General features: G+C 40.9%; 1 protein-coding gene across 1 annotated transcript; it reads right to left on the reverse strand.

The window, feature by feature from the left end:
- Positions 1-838: 838 nt before the first annotated feature.
- Positions 839-9,686, reverse strand: LOC134404749 (uncharacterized). The gene is made up of 6 exons (XM_063135624.1): positions 9,561-9,686; positions 6,930-6,989; positions 4,106-4,240; positions 2,163-2,309; positions 1,328-1,388; positions 839-1,199 (listed from the first exon to the last, which is right to left on the reverse strand). The coding sequence occupies exons 1-6, from the start codon at positions 9,684-9,686 to the stop codon at positions 1,096-1,098; spliced, it is 633 nt and encodes a 210-aa protein (XP_062991694.1). The 3' UTR covers positions 839-1,095.
- Between the last annotated feature and the right edge of the window lie 3,750 nt (positions 9,687-13,436).

A 13,436-nucleotide genomic window follows, 5' to 3' on the forward strand; every position in this document is an offset into this window, starting at 1 on the left:
ACAAAATGAAGGATTTTTGTATGTCTGTCAAAATAACCACACTGTGCCACTGTCTTAAATTAATAAATGCTAGCAAATAAAATTCTTGTTTCAGTTTTTGTGTGTGCAGTATTGGCTGTAAACTGGTATAGGTAAGGGACATTTTGGTACTATGACTCTACTGGAATTTTGAGGGTTGAATTTGTTCTAGTCACCCTGTTAAATATAAAGATTATAAACTCTATCAATGCATTAACGATGAATTGTGTATTAAACATAGATCATGTAGTATGGGTGATCCTTAGGTATGGGTAAAGACAACATAGTATAGGTATAAGAACGACCTCACAGCAATGTATGTTTTTTAAATTTATTTTATACCCCTCCCATAAGTATAAATACACTCAGGGTGGTTAACAGTATAAACAATCAAAACAGTAAAGATAATAATTGACCATAAGTTAATAATTAAATTACACCAGAAGTTACAAAAGCATCATAGGATTAAAACCATAGCAATAGATTTAAAACAATTTCAGCTATCATTTTAAAAGATCTAGAAAAATAAAGTCTTCAACTAGTGTCAAAAGGATTAAAAGTAAGAGGCAAATGCTTCCCTGGGGAGAACATCCCCAAAATAGGTAACCATTTCAGAAAGCGGTGGACCTCCAGTGATCTCAGTGCATAGGCAGATAGTCCTTAAAATACTAAGCCTTAGGATAGGCATTTCAGCCTTTTCGAATAGGGAAAAAGCTGCACAAAGGATAAAACATTTTGAAAGTGGTTTGAAAACAGTATATGGAATGTGTTCTGGGCCCCAACAGTTGCCAATACTGTTATAAACCGTTATGTGCTGTCAGCGAAATCAGTTGTCAGGCAGAATCCTCTTTCTGTCCTAACCTGTTCTCAATAGAAGCAAATGAATCTTCATGTGGAAGACTCTTGCATACAGATCTCCTTTGCCAGTTCAAGGGAGGAGGAGGAGGAGAGGAGGATAAGGATACATTGCTTATTTATACATCTGTTTTTGATTATCTTTTAAAGTATTGTACAGACTTCTCAACAACATTCTGAAGTTATAAGGAGTCTCTAAAAGCATAAATTCTGAAATACAGTTTAAGTCAGTCTGCTATATGGAGGAGGTTTGGTCATTTCATCATCTGCTTCCATATTTAGATCTGGAAATTTTACTGGAGCGTTAAACATTCTATCTGCTTGACCTAGAATGGAAAACAGAGTGAACATAAAGTCACTTGCATCAAAGCCCAGTCATCTTCATGTAATCATGCCGTAACGAACTTATTTAGTAACTCCAAAACTAAGTAAAAAAAAGGAGAAACCTACACACCAGGTGAAATGCAAATCAATTCAGCTGTTTGTAGCTGGTCTTCATTAGCTTGTAGCCATTCCTAAGAAAGATAATGTAAGAATGCCTACATGAGAACCACACTGACGCCAGAGTTAAAACATAAACCTAGTATTTCATTGCATTTCACATTTCGGTTAACCAAAAGTAATTTCATTATCATAATAAAAATAAAACAGAAGACAGATAAGAAACTCAACAGTCATAAAGGTCATACAACTCAATAAAAAGAATCTGTTAAATCATAGCGGCCTATGGAGAGGGCCTTTTCCGTAGAGGCACGCCAGCTTTGCAGTGCCCTGCTTGAAGAGGTGTGCGTGGGGACTGCTGTTGTAGCCTTTATATGCCAGGTTAAGGAATTCTTACTTATTTACCCAGGCATTTAAAATGTATGCAATGTTTCTGTTTTGTTCTATGGTGTTTATGCTGCCTCTTATTATGTTATCATATCATGCTATCATGATAATTGATATTATTTTTATTGCACACTGCCCAGTTTCAATTCTGCTGTTGCATTAGATGCTGACAGATTTTCAAAGGACAGTTCAAAGTGCCATGTCAATAAAATATTCTGGAAAAGCGTTCATTTTGGGTGTGACTATTTGGACCGGGGTAAGAAAATATGACAATTTCAAAATCAGGAAGTTGTCCAAAATTATTGTTACAGAATCATAAATGGGATTTCTTCACAATACAAAATAACTGAACACACCATTGCTTAATGATTACATATTTATTTTATTACATATATATACTGCCCCATAGCCAAAGCTCTCTGGGCGTTTACAGAAGTTAAAAACATGATGTTGCTACTTACAAGTCCAGTAATGCTGTCATAGCAAGAACAACATGGAAGACTTCGGCAGCCCACATAAGTAATAATCAGCACAGTAAAGACACTAAAAATAGAGGCAACTAGCATTGTGATGTTGGCTCCTTCTACGAGTTTATTGAGGAGAAATACCTGCAACACAAAATATAGAAAATGTGCATAGTTTATCCATATGTTTAATGTTCGCCGCCCTGAGATCTTATTGATATAGGGCAGGATATAAATGTTTTAAATAATAATAATTTAACCTTTAATTCAACCTGTTTTTTTAAATAGCAAATGTCTTTATTGTTATATAGTTTTAAAAAATCTTTTCTTCTTTTGAATGTCAGAAGATCACCCCAAAACTTTTCAGATTATGATGTTCCAGTCTACTCTTTGTCTTGAGAAAACAATGAAAGTACTTTCGTAAAATTACTGCTGTAGAGAAGACAATTCAGTGACAACTCAGTTATAAAAATGTTCTTTGCCATTACTATAAAAAGCTAATGATGTTACATCACTCCTTGTTTTTTATTTCAAATTTGTTTTTTTTATTTCAAAATTGCTCTCTTTCAGTTTCTGAAATCTATTCATGTTCACAAATGATGGATTCTGAAATCCTGTACCCAATTTCCTAGGAGGAAGCCCTATTGAGCTCAGTAGAGCTTGCTTCTGAGTAGACATGTAGGATTGCACTGAAAAGGGTGTTTTAGCATCAATGGTAATGAACAGTCTTTCCTTTTCAAGAATAAAAACAGCCAAAAGGCAAAAAAAAAATTAAACATTGATGCCAATCTGGGCCAGATCTACACCAAGCAGGATATAACACTTTGAAAATGGTATATGGAATGTGTCCTGGACCCGAACAGTTGTCAACATCACTATAAACCATTATAAAGCAGTAGTGTAGATCCTCCCTGGATATAGTCTTGTACTGCAATGCAAGGATGGCACAGAACCCACAGAGGAGTGTGGATGGACATTCACAACTGCCATCCATACCACATGATGGATGCATTGCCTCAAGCTGTATTTCACATATCTGGATACTCATCGCCTGCATGCATTGCATTTGCTGCTATGTGTAGATCACCTTTGATGGTTTGGGGCAATTAGATACAGTTTGCTTATCTCATGCAATTAACAATGGTCAGGAGAAGGAGGGAACACATACCTGCTAAGAACATAAGTGCCATGTTGGGTCAGACCAAGGGGCCATCTAGTCCAGCACTTTGTTCACACAGTAGCCAACCAACTGTCATCCAGGTAGGACATGGTGCAGCAGCCATGTTCCCCAGCAACTGGTGCATATAGGCTTACTGCCTCAGATACTGGATGTAGCACATAGCCATCAGGTCTAGTAGCCATTGATAGCCTTCTCTTCCAGGAACTTGTTAGGGAGAACTTATCCAACCCCCTTTTAGAGCCAACCAAATTGGTGGCCATCACTACATCTTGTGGTAGTGAATTCCAGAGTTTAACCATGGGCTGTGTGAAGAAGTATTTCCTTTTTATTTGACAAAAATGTCTCCCTATCCATATTCTCTACACTATGCATAATTTTGTACACCTCTGTCATGACTCCCCTTAGCCTCTTTTTTTCCATGCTAAACAATCCCAGCTGTTGTAACCTTCCTTCATAGGTAAGAAGCTCCAGCCCCTTGATCATTTCTCCCTTTTCTGCATTTTCCCCAGTTCTATAATATATATATATTTAGCTGTTCAGTTCCATCTAATAGCAGAACTTGATGCTTATCCTATGCTCGGTGTTGTACTATATACAACAATAGTGGCTAATGGATGCAGGGCTATTTGGTATGTACCTGTTATACCTTTTGATGTAGCAATGGCACACAAAGCATATGAGCTTACAATAAATAGTGTGCAATGCTTACAAAACTGCAGGAACTTAATAGAGCGCATTTGTCACCATGTTTGATACTTACTTTTGCTGGATGATTAGTGGACACATCATTGAACCCCTTGTATTTTTCACCATACTCTAATGTTATAGAGGCATAGACAATTACAAGTAGAGTAGTGAAACAGGAAAATATAGACGCAACTATCATTACATTCACCTGTACAAAAGACAAGAACAGAAGGCAGAAATGAAGTACAAGTCAAGAAATCAAATTGTGTCTCAGTAGTGAAAATAAAGTCAAGTATGCTTCAAAGGCCACCTTAGTACCCAGGCCAGCCACCTTTGTATGCTGCACTGATTTTATTTGTTTTCCAAAAGAAGATGGAGATAGGTGAAACATATCTTCAAAATACAGTACAGGCATTGGTAACCTCAACACTGGATTACTGCAATGCGCTCTATGTGGGGCTGCCCTTGAAGCTGCTCCGGAAGCTGGAGCTAGTGCAGAATGCTGCAGCTCGGCTGTTGTGTGGAGCTGCCCCTTTCCAGCATGTAACTCCTCTGCTGAGGGAACTGCACTGGCTGCCTATTCACTACCGGGCCAGGTTTAAGGTTCTTGTACTTGTGTACAAAGCCCTAAACAACTTGAGACCAGGATACCTGAGAGAGCGCCTTCTCCCTTACCAACCTGCCCGGTCACTGAGGTCATCCGAGGGCCTGCTCCTGGTGGTTCCACCTAGATCCATCCTCCGATTGGAATCCACCAGGGGAAGAGCCTTCAGTGTGGTGGCACCGCTCCTGTGGAATTCCCTGCCTCTGGAGGTCAGACAGGCTCCAACCTTGTACTCCTTTTGGCGCCTCCTGAAAACATCTTTATTCCAAGAAGCCTTTCTTTAACATGCAGCCTTGGATTTCTGTGTTGTTGTTTTGCTTCTTTTTAAATTTTGTTTTAACTGTTTTATTCTGTTTTTATTTTCATTTTACTTTGTACACCGCTCTGAAATTTTTTCAATGAGGAGCGGTATATAAATATTCTAAATAAATAAATAAATAAATAAAATACAGCCACGAGTATGAACCAGCCATGTTTAACTTTCCCACTGATTTCAGTGGGACTCAACTTGCTTTACTATAGAAATATTTCACCCTGTTTTCAAGGGAGTTTGTATAGGAATCCAGAAGTGTTTGCTGTTTTAACCTGATTCCCACACAGAGTGGCAGCAAGCTTCATTTAAATTAATGGCACTTACTTACAAGCAATCAGGATGCTAGGAAGAATATTTTTCAAAACCCAGTTCAAACAGCAAATAGCGAAGATATCCATGGGGATTTCGGCAGCTGACCACAGGAACCAGGACAGCTAAAAACCTAGGCAGATACTGCAGATAGGAATCTTCTATACTTTTCCGGCAAAAGTTACTGGACCAGTTGGTTAGATTAAGTGCATATGTTGGAAGGAGATCAGCTGTCCTAGCTGTTGAGTTGGTCTATTCCATTTCTGAGTGAATAAAGGACCTACTCAAGGAGAGCACAACACTGCAGAATAGATAGCTTCATATTGCCTATCTAGTCCAGATAGAGAAGGTGGTGCACAAATGCTACAGAAAAAGCTGCCACAATTCCTTAGTACATTCCAGGCCACCAGGACTAACAGGCTTAACGCTCTGTTCCTCCTGCAGCCTCAAGTCAGTTGATGTGATGCAAGGGTATGTAGCTAGGAAAGAGCAGAGGCATAGCCTGGGGAAGGAGTCACACTATCCTCAGCATACATGACTGCTACATATAGACTGGTGTTTCCCTTCATAGATGGCTAAAGTATGGAGGATGTATATGCATCTTTAAGCACCCACGTATGCATGTCAGGGAAACCCCAAACCAATCTCTTACTGTTTAAGACAGTAAAGCCAACTTCCTCGACCTAATGCCATCCAGATGTTTTGAACTACAATTCCCAGCATTTCTAACCACTGGCTGTGCTAGGAGGTGCTGATGGGAACTGAAGTCCAAAACATTTGGAGGGCACCAGAAGCTTTGATGAAACATGTAAATACAGTGATTGTGTTTGCCATGTATGTGCACTGTTAGCACCAAGTGGAAAAGTGGTTAGATATTTTATTTCCCCCCCTTTTTTAATTGTGTCATTTATTTTAAAAATATATGTCCTGCCTTAAAACTGAACTACTTTACTACAACTCACCCATTTGCAGCAGCATGGAGGATGTGTAGAGAAGATTGGATGTGTCTGGAGAGACAGCGAGGGACTTTTGTATTGCTGTTTGGATGGTCCCAGCTTTATAAAGCAGTCCTATATACATGTGCCTGGGAGGAAGTCCTATTGCCCTCAACAGGACTTACTTCTATTTATTTATTTATTTATTATTTATTTATTTTGTTACATTTATATACCGCCCCATAGCTGAAACTCTCTGGGCGGTTTACAAAAGTTAAAACAGTAAACATTAAAAGGGTACAAAATTTAAAAAGAAAAACAACAGTATCCATTTAAAAACAACAGTTTTGGGGGTCCGTTAAAAAACAAACTTAGCGTTGTTAAATGGTGTTAAATGCCTTCTGAGTAGTCATGCACAGGATTGCACTGTGGATGTCTTGTGGATTTTTAGTTTATACATGCAATACAGTGGGTTAGAACCAAACTTAGTCATGCTTAGAGTAGATCCACTGAAATAAATGGAACAAGTCATGATTAACTTAAGTCCCATTGATTTCAGTGGGTCTTCTCTAAACATGATTACATCTGTATCCAGCCATTGCTTATTTCACTGTAACCTACTCAAATCTTTCAGAATAGGGTAAGATTTTTTTTAATCCAAGCATATTATAAGTATCTATAAAATTGTATTGTTCATAGAATATGTATTGTTTATATTATAAAAAGAGAATCATACCAGAACTGGATTCTTTCTCTGAGAAGAAAATATAGCCATAACTCCAGGGATACCCATAAACTGGAAAACAAGAGGGGAGAAAGATTTCAGGTTAAAAAATATGCATGTAAAGCTATGCTGCAGTTAATTTTAGCATATATAAAAAAAATAAGTCAAACAAAGACCAAATAACTATCAAGATATTTCATAATTACACTATGAAAAGATTCAGGGCACCATGCTGGGCAATCACCATTCACTGGAGCTCCAATACCCTTGCCTTTGAAATGGATGCGTACCAGCTGTGCTTGATTTAAGTGGTCTCCGAGCTACCAATTCCTGAACAAGACAACAGGGGGGTGTCTTGATGACAGCAGGGGGAGGGTCTTGATTTGCTGCTCATTCCCTCAGAGCCCTGGGGCATCACAGCTGCAGGATGAGAGAGGCAAATCTCCACAGCAGGAGGGAGTGTGGCCTTCCTGTGGGCACCCCCATACCTACCCTGGGCTTCAGTCCACCCCCGAATGTCCCCAGTCTCATTGCAAAGCGAGGACAGAGCAAAGAATGTGGTGACCTTAGAGCAAAGTCCCAATTAATCAGTAAATTTTTAAAAGCGCAGTTCTGGGAGGAAAGCTCATGGTGGCTGGAAGTCGGTAGCTGCATTGTAGATACAACGCAGCGCCAATGCACAGCCACCACGGGGTATACAAAGTGTATATACAAGCCCCAGGTCTGTGAAGTACAGGCAAGTGCTCACCAACTTTTTATTCCATTGTACGTAAGCAGATTATACTGTTTTCTGAGATGATTTCAGAAAGAGGCATTTTGACAGCAAAGAAAGAATGAAATCTGGGGCCAAGATTCTTGCTCAATGATTTTTCATTATATATTTGTGGGAATTTTATTGATGCATGAGAATAATCCACTAATTAGTTCTCAGATCAATAGATCTGAGAACTAAAGCAAGGGCATGGGCTGGGTGATGCACCTATATGAGGTTTTTCGGGAATGCACTTCTCAAAGTAAAAGTTATGTCAGCTTCCATCCATCCTACCACTAATACAAGCAACAGTGGATGGAATCTCAGAGAAGAAAATATATTTGTTTTAATTATTGTATTTTTAATCCATTCAATAACAAAGGTCCTTTGGACAGATTACAAAAGGTTGAACGAATATAATGTAATACAATGCAAGAGGATAAAAGGACATTTTAAGGAAATTATTATATTGAAATAAGTGTTGCCACTAAATTACTTAGGGTGTAATGCTATGCATTGTCAGCATGTCCCAGACAGCCATGCTGGCTGGTGTATGCTATGAGTTGCAGGATGTTTCTTTCTCTAAACATGTATAGGATTCTGCCCTTAGTATGTAAGGTTACAACTAACACTGTCAGCAACTTTTTGCTTGCAATGTGGTTATTACAGCCTCCATGTACCTTCAAATATAGATGTTTCTGGAAGAATATTACTAGAAGAAACTAGTAGCAGAATCAGAAAAGTTGAGCTTTGCAACCTAATTTCTCTTGGGAAGCTTTATCTTCTTCCATTTCCTCACCCCATGCTGGAGAGTTTAGTCTCTCCAGAAGTAGAGGTGCTACAAGTACTACCCACCCTGCCAAGTTTGTCCCACCACTCTGTCTTTCCTAAGCTCCACCCCCTCAAAGCCCCTCCTCCTTGGTCTATTCCAACCCACAACCCACAGAAACCCTTCCAATTAGCTATAATACCTAAATGTGACCTTCTTGTTCAGAAGCAGTATGCTTCTGAATACCTGATAACTGGAGACAGAAACTCTGTTGCTCTCATGGCCTGCTTGTAAGTTTCCTATTGATATTTGGCTGGTCTCTGCTGGAAACAATGCTGGGCTTGAATAGTGCAGGATCTACACTACAGCTTTAAAATGGTTTATAACAGTACGGACAACTGTTGGGGCCCAGGACACACTCCATATACAGTTTTCAAACCATTTCCAAGGTGTTATATCCTACTTGGTGTAGATCTGGCCCTAGCATATGCAACTAGCCCAAGACCATGAACCACGGCAGAAGTGGGCTCTGAGGTTCAAACACCAAAACCCATAACTCAGTTCCTTTTCAAATTAATTGATCCCCCTCTTCTGCTTCCCCCTCAAAAGAAGAGACATTTTCTGTGCCTATCCAGAGCCTGATCATTTGCTCCCCTGCCTCCAACATAAGGAGACAGGCCTCAGAAGACAGCATGAGATTGAAATGCGAAGCTCAGTCCATCCCTATCCCTTCTAGCTCCTAACAGCTACCTATCAAGCAGCCACTAATGGGATGTTCTGGCATCTACAATATGAGCAGGTAGGGAGGAAACATTGCTAATCTTTTTTGAACTCCAGTTCACTAAAGCATTGGAGCCAAAGCAACAAACTGCCACCCTAAGGGAGTCAAGAGATGACTGTGGCCAAATTTCTTCTCCATTAGGATTGTGGCTCAGCACATTGTGCACTCTCGAAGGACCCCGAAGTGTGTCCAATTCTATACCTTTTCACAACAGTTACCTGCTTGTAGCAAGTTTTCTAGAACAAACAGCAAAGCCCCTATATCGCCAAAAATAAAATGCATTATATAAAATCATATAGTCCCATCCAATAAATGCAAAGAAGAGGGGGTTAAATAGCTTACCACTCCAGCCCAGAGGGGTATCCTGGATTTACTCAGTGTTGATTCCCTTCTGAAAGCCCCATCCATTAATCCGCTGACAATACAAATTGTAGCACAGCTTATCTGGAAGAGTCCTAACACAACCATACTTTTCTGGTTGAAAATAAAATATCTATAGCGATCCATTCCAGCTAATCCAAAAGTTAACGTGTGTGTTCAATTTGGAAAGAAGCACAGAGAGTGTTCAAGAGAAGATGCTCTTGTCACTTATTCTGATCAGAAAAAGAAAAGAAAAACATAAACAACACATTAGCACTTCAACAAGGCATCATCTGACAAATGGTTCACATGCCATTCCATTAATAGTATGGAGGATTGCTTATGGCATTCACGTTTGGATTTTCTGCTTTTGTAGAGGCCTCAAAATTTTTATCCCATATGAATGTGGTATGGAAATACAGGGCAAAAGCTAGATGGGTGTTAAGGTGACCATTTAAAAGCTTTTAAACATCTCGATCTTTGATTTGGAGATAGAAAACATAGAAATGCCCAATTAAAAACATGCTGAAGTTTGCATGATGTTATATTGATTTTATTTATTTTTAGTATCTATTCTCTTTTAAGTTGCTTTGAGGCTGCTTTTGAAGAGGGCTCTGAGGTGACAGGTGCCTGCTGACCTTCTCTGTGCCAGTGTTTAGAGCAGCCCTTCCAACCTTGTGCTCTTCAGATATTTCAGACTCCAGTTCCCATCAGCCCCAGCCAGCATGGCCAATGGTCAAGAATCCTGGGAGTTGTGGTCCAAAACATCTGGCAGGCAACCAGGTTGGGGAAACCTGGACAATTCAGCAGCCGTAGACCATGACGCATTGACTATGGAGTGTAGAAAGTGAAAACGTTCAGGTAAAAGGAAGTTCTGTAAGTGAAGGGGAGAAAGGTTAGTGGGCATGAAGTTTAATCACTTCATGCTGGAAAAGCAGGCTAGAATAGGGAATGGCTCTTTCAACCTCAGGTACGCAACACCTGCCCAGTCAAAGGCAATTTATCAAAGCAGGACTGGATGACAAAAAGCACTCAGGTGTCTTTGGTTGCCTGCCAATCCTCTCCCCCAAGAGAGAAGGGACACTGAACAGGAAGTGGGAGACAGGCAGCGCCTGCAGAGAAACACACTCGTCGCGAAGAAGAGGGTGGGGTGGAGGGCCTTCACTTACCTCAGCCAGGCAACTTTGCCAGACTCCCCTCAGCTAGGCCGGCAGCAGGTGCACTGGGGTAGGGATGAGTCACCTGGGGGCTGGCTCTGCTTTGCTCACCCCATGCGTTTCTCACTGCATTCTGAATGGGGGATTGCCCTACCCTCAGCCAGCCCATCCCTCTGCAGGTGGCACCTTCCTCGTTGCCTTCCTACCTTGGGGTTTAACCCCTTCCTTTCCACACTGCAGCACTAAGACTTCGCTTATGAGTTAAGCAGCTTTTGTTTGTTATGGAGCCAGCCCCTGGTGACTTGGAAGCTCTCCCACAATGGGTGCATTTCAACGAATAGGTCAGTCTCCATGCTTAAAAGTCTCCTGCCAGCCATTAGCAATGACAGCTACTGACTGAAATGTTACTTATCAGGGCTTACCGAGATGGACAGCAGATTCTGAAAATTTGCACAGAAAAAGAGGCTTTAATTTTTATTTTAAACTGTTTTGTGGGTGATTTCTAAGCTTATGGAAATACCTTAATTTTTGAGACTGATCTTTTAGAAGTCTGAACCAGAAGTACATTTTTTTTCTCCCCTTCATTCAAATAATCTGTAGCGTTATGGGTTTCCCATCAGAGTTCTGGGGTGCCCTGAGGCAATACTTGGACTTGACGAAGGAAGTATTCATCTACTGTCGTGATATTCCATTGATATTCAAGGAGTGTTGTGATATTCCATTTGCCTCCATGGGAGAGAAGTAGCCTAGGTGATGTTCAGAAGGAAAGAGCAGACTGCAATTTGAGCGAGAGAGACTGAGAAAGATGCAGAGAGCTAGGTTTGAACTCCAGTTAGGATTCTTGCTGTCTCCCTGGAGGTCTGATGTGGAGCAGTGGACTTTGGCTGGTTGTTGGGCATGTTTAAGCTATGCCTCTACTTCTGCAACCAGCCCCTTGTGTACTGCAAAAGTAAATGCAGAGATTACAAAATGCCAATAAACCTCCAGTGACTTCCTTCCAAAGGAAAACAACCCTGACTAATTGCTGTTCCCCGGGATGGTCTCACTGCTTGTATGAGGGTGGTGAGTACAACAGTTCAGAATCGGCTATTTGCAAGTGAGAATAAAGATATGAAAGAGGAAATGTGGCCTCTCTTGATGCACCAGCTTTGATAGGCCATACTTTATTTCAGCTTTCAAGCTATACAAAATGCTTCAGTCACAATCAGGTACCTAATCATCGTATTTGAGTGGTTCCTGGTCTGAGTTGTGCCACCCAAAATTGGCATGAGTGATCCAAACTTGTTCATACGTGAACTCTGAAACAGTCACTACTGTCTCTGTAAATTTTGGGACTAGGTCTTGGGTTTACTGCTGTCACACAAGCATCCAGAGGTCTTGATCTTTCTAGGATACAGGGACAAACACCTCGTAATAACTTCTACATCCCTATTCAGTACCCATTAAATCCCATCAAATGTATACAGTCCAAATTATGATAGAAAGCGAAAGAGGCTCATTTGAGACATTAAGGTTGTGATCCTATGCATATTTAGACAGATATTATTATTATTATTATTTATTTATATAGCACCATCAATGTACATGGTGCTGTACAGATAACACAGTACATAGCAAGACCCTGCCGCATAGGCTTACAATCTAATAAGTTGTAGTAAACAATAAAGAGGGAAGGAGAATGCAAACAGGCACAGGGAAGTGTAAACAGGCACCGGGTAGGGTAAAGCTAACAGTATAGAGTCAGAACAAACTCAATATTTGAAGGCTATAGGGAAAAGAAAAGTTTTTAGCTGAGTTTTAAAAGCAGTGATTGAGTTTGTAGTTCTCAAGTGTTCTGGAAGAGCGTTCCAGGCGTAAGGGGCAGCAGAAGAAAAAGGACGAAGCCGAGTAAGGGAAGTGGAGGTCCTTGGGCAGGCGAGAAGCATGGCATCAGAGGAGCGGAGAGCCCGAGCGGGGCGATAGTGTGAGATGAGAGAGGAGAGATAGGCAGGAGCTAGACCGTGAAGAGCATTGAAGGTCAGCAGGAGAAGTTTATATTGGATTCTGGAGTGAATTGGAAGCCAATGAAGAGATTTCAGAAGTGGAGTGACATGGTCAGAGCGGCGGGCCAGGAAGATGATCTTAGCGGCAGAGTGGTGGACAGAGACCAGCGGACTGATGTGAGACGAAGGAAGGCCAGAGAGAAGAAGGTTGCAGTAGTCCAGCCGAGAGATAACCAGTGCGTGAACGAGAGTCTTGGCAGAAGAGACAGACAAAAATGGTCGAATCCTGGCAATATTATATAGGAAGAAACGACAGGATTTAGCTACTGCCTCGATGTGAGGAGTAAAGGAGAGCGAGGAGTCAAATATAAAGCCAAGACTACGAGCTTCCTTGACCGGAGTAAGCGTGACATCGTTGACAGTAAGAGAGAATGAGAGGTGAGGAGAAGGTTTAGGAGGAAAAACAAGCAATTCAGTCTTTGCCATGTTAAGTTTCAAACGACGATGAAGCAGCCAGGCTGAGATATCTGAAAGACATGCCGAGATACGATCGTGAACATCTGGAGAAAGTTCCGGAGATGAAAGATATAATTGTGTATCATCGGCATACAGGTGATATTGGAGGCCGTGAGATTGAATAAGCTTGCCCAAGGGCAGCATGTATAGAGAGAACAACAACGGGCCAAGCACCGAGCCTTGAGGAACCCCAACTAAAAGGG

This window comes from Elgaria multicarinata, chromosome 10 (assembly GCF_023053635.1).
Source record: "Elgaria multicarinata webbii isolate HBS135686 ecotype San Diego chromosome 10, rElgMul1.1.pri, whole genome shotgun sequence".
NCBI lineage: Eukaryota > Metazoa > Chordata > Lepidosauria > Squamata > Anguidae > Elgaria > Elgaria multicarinata.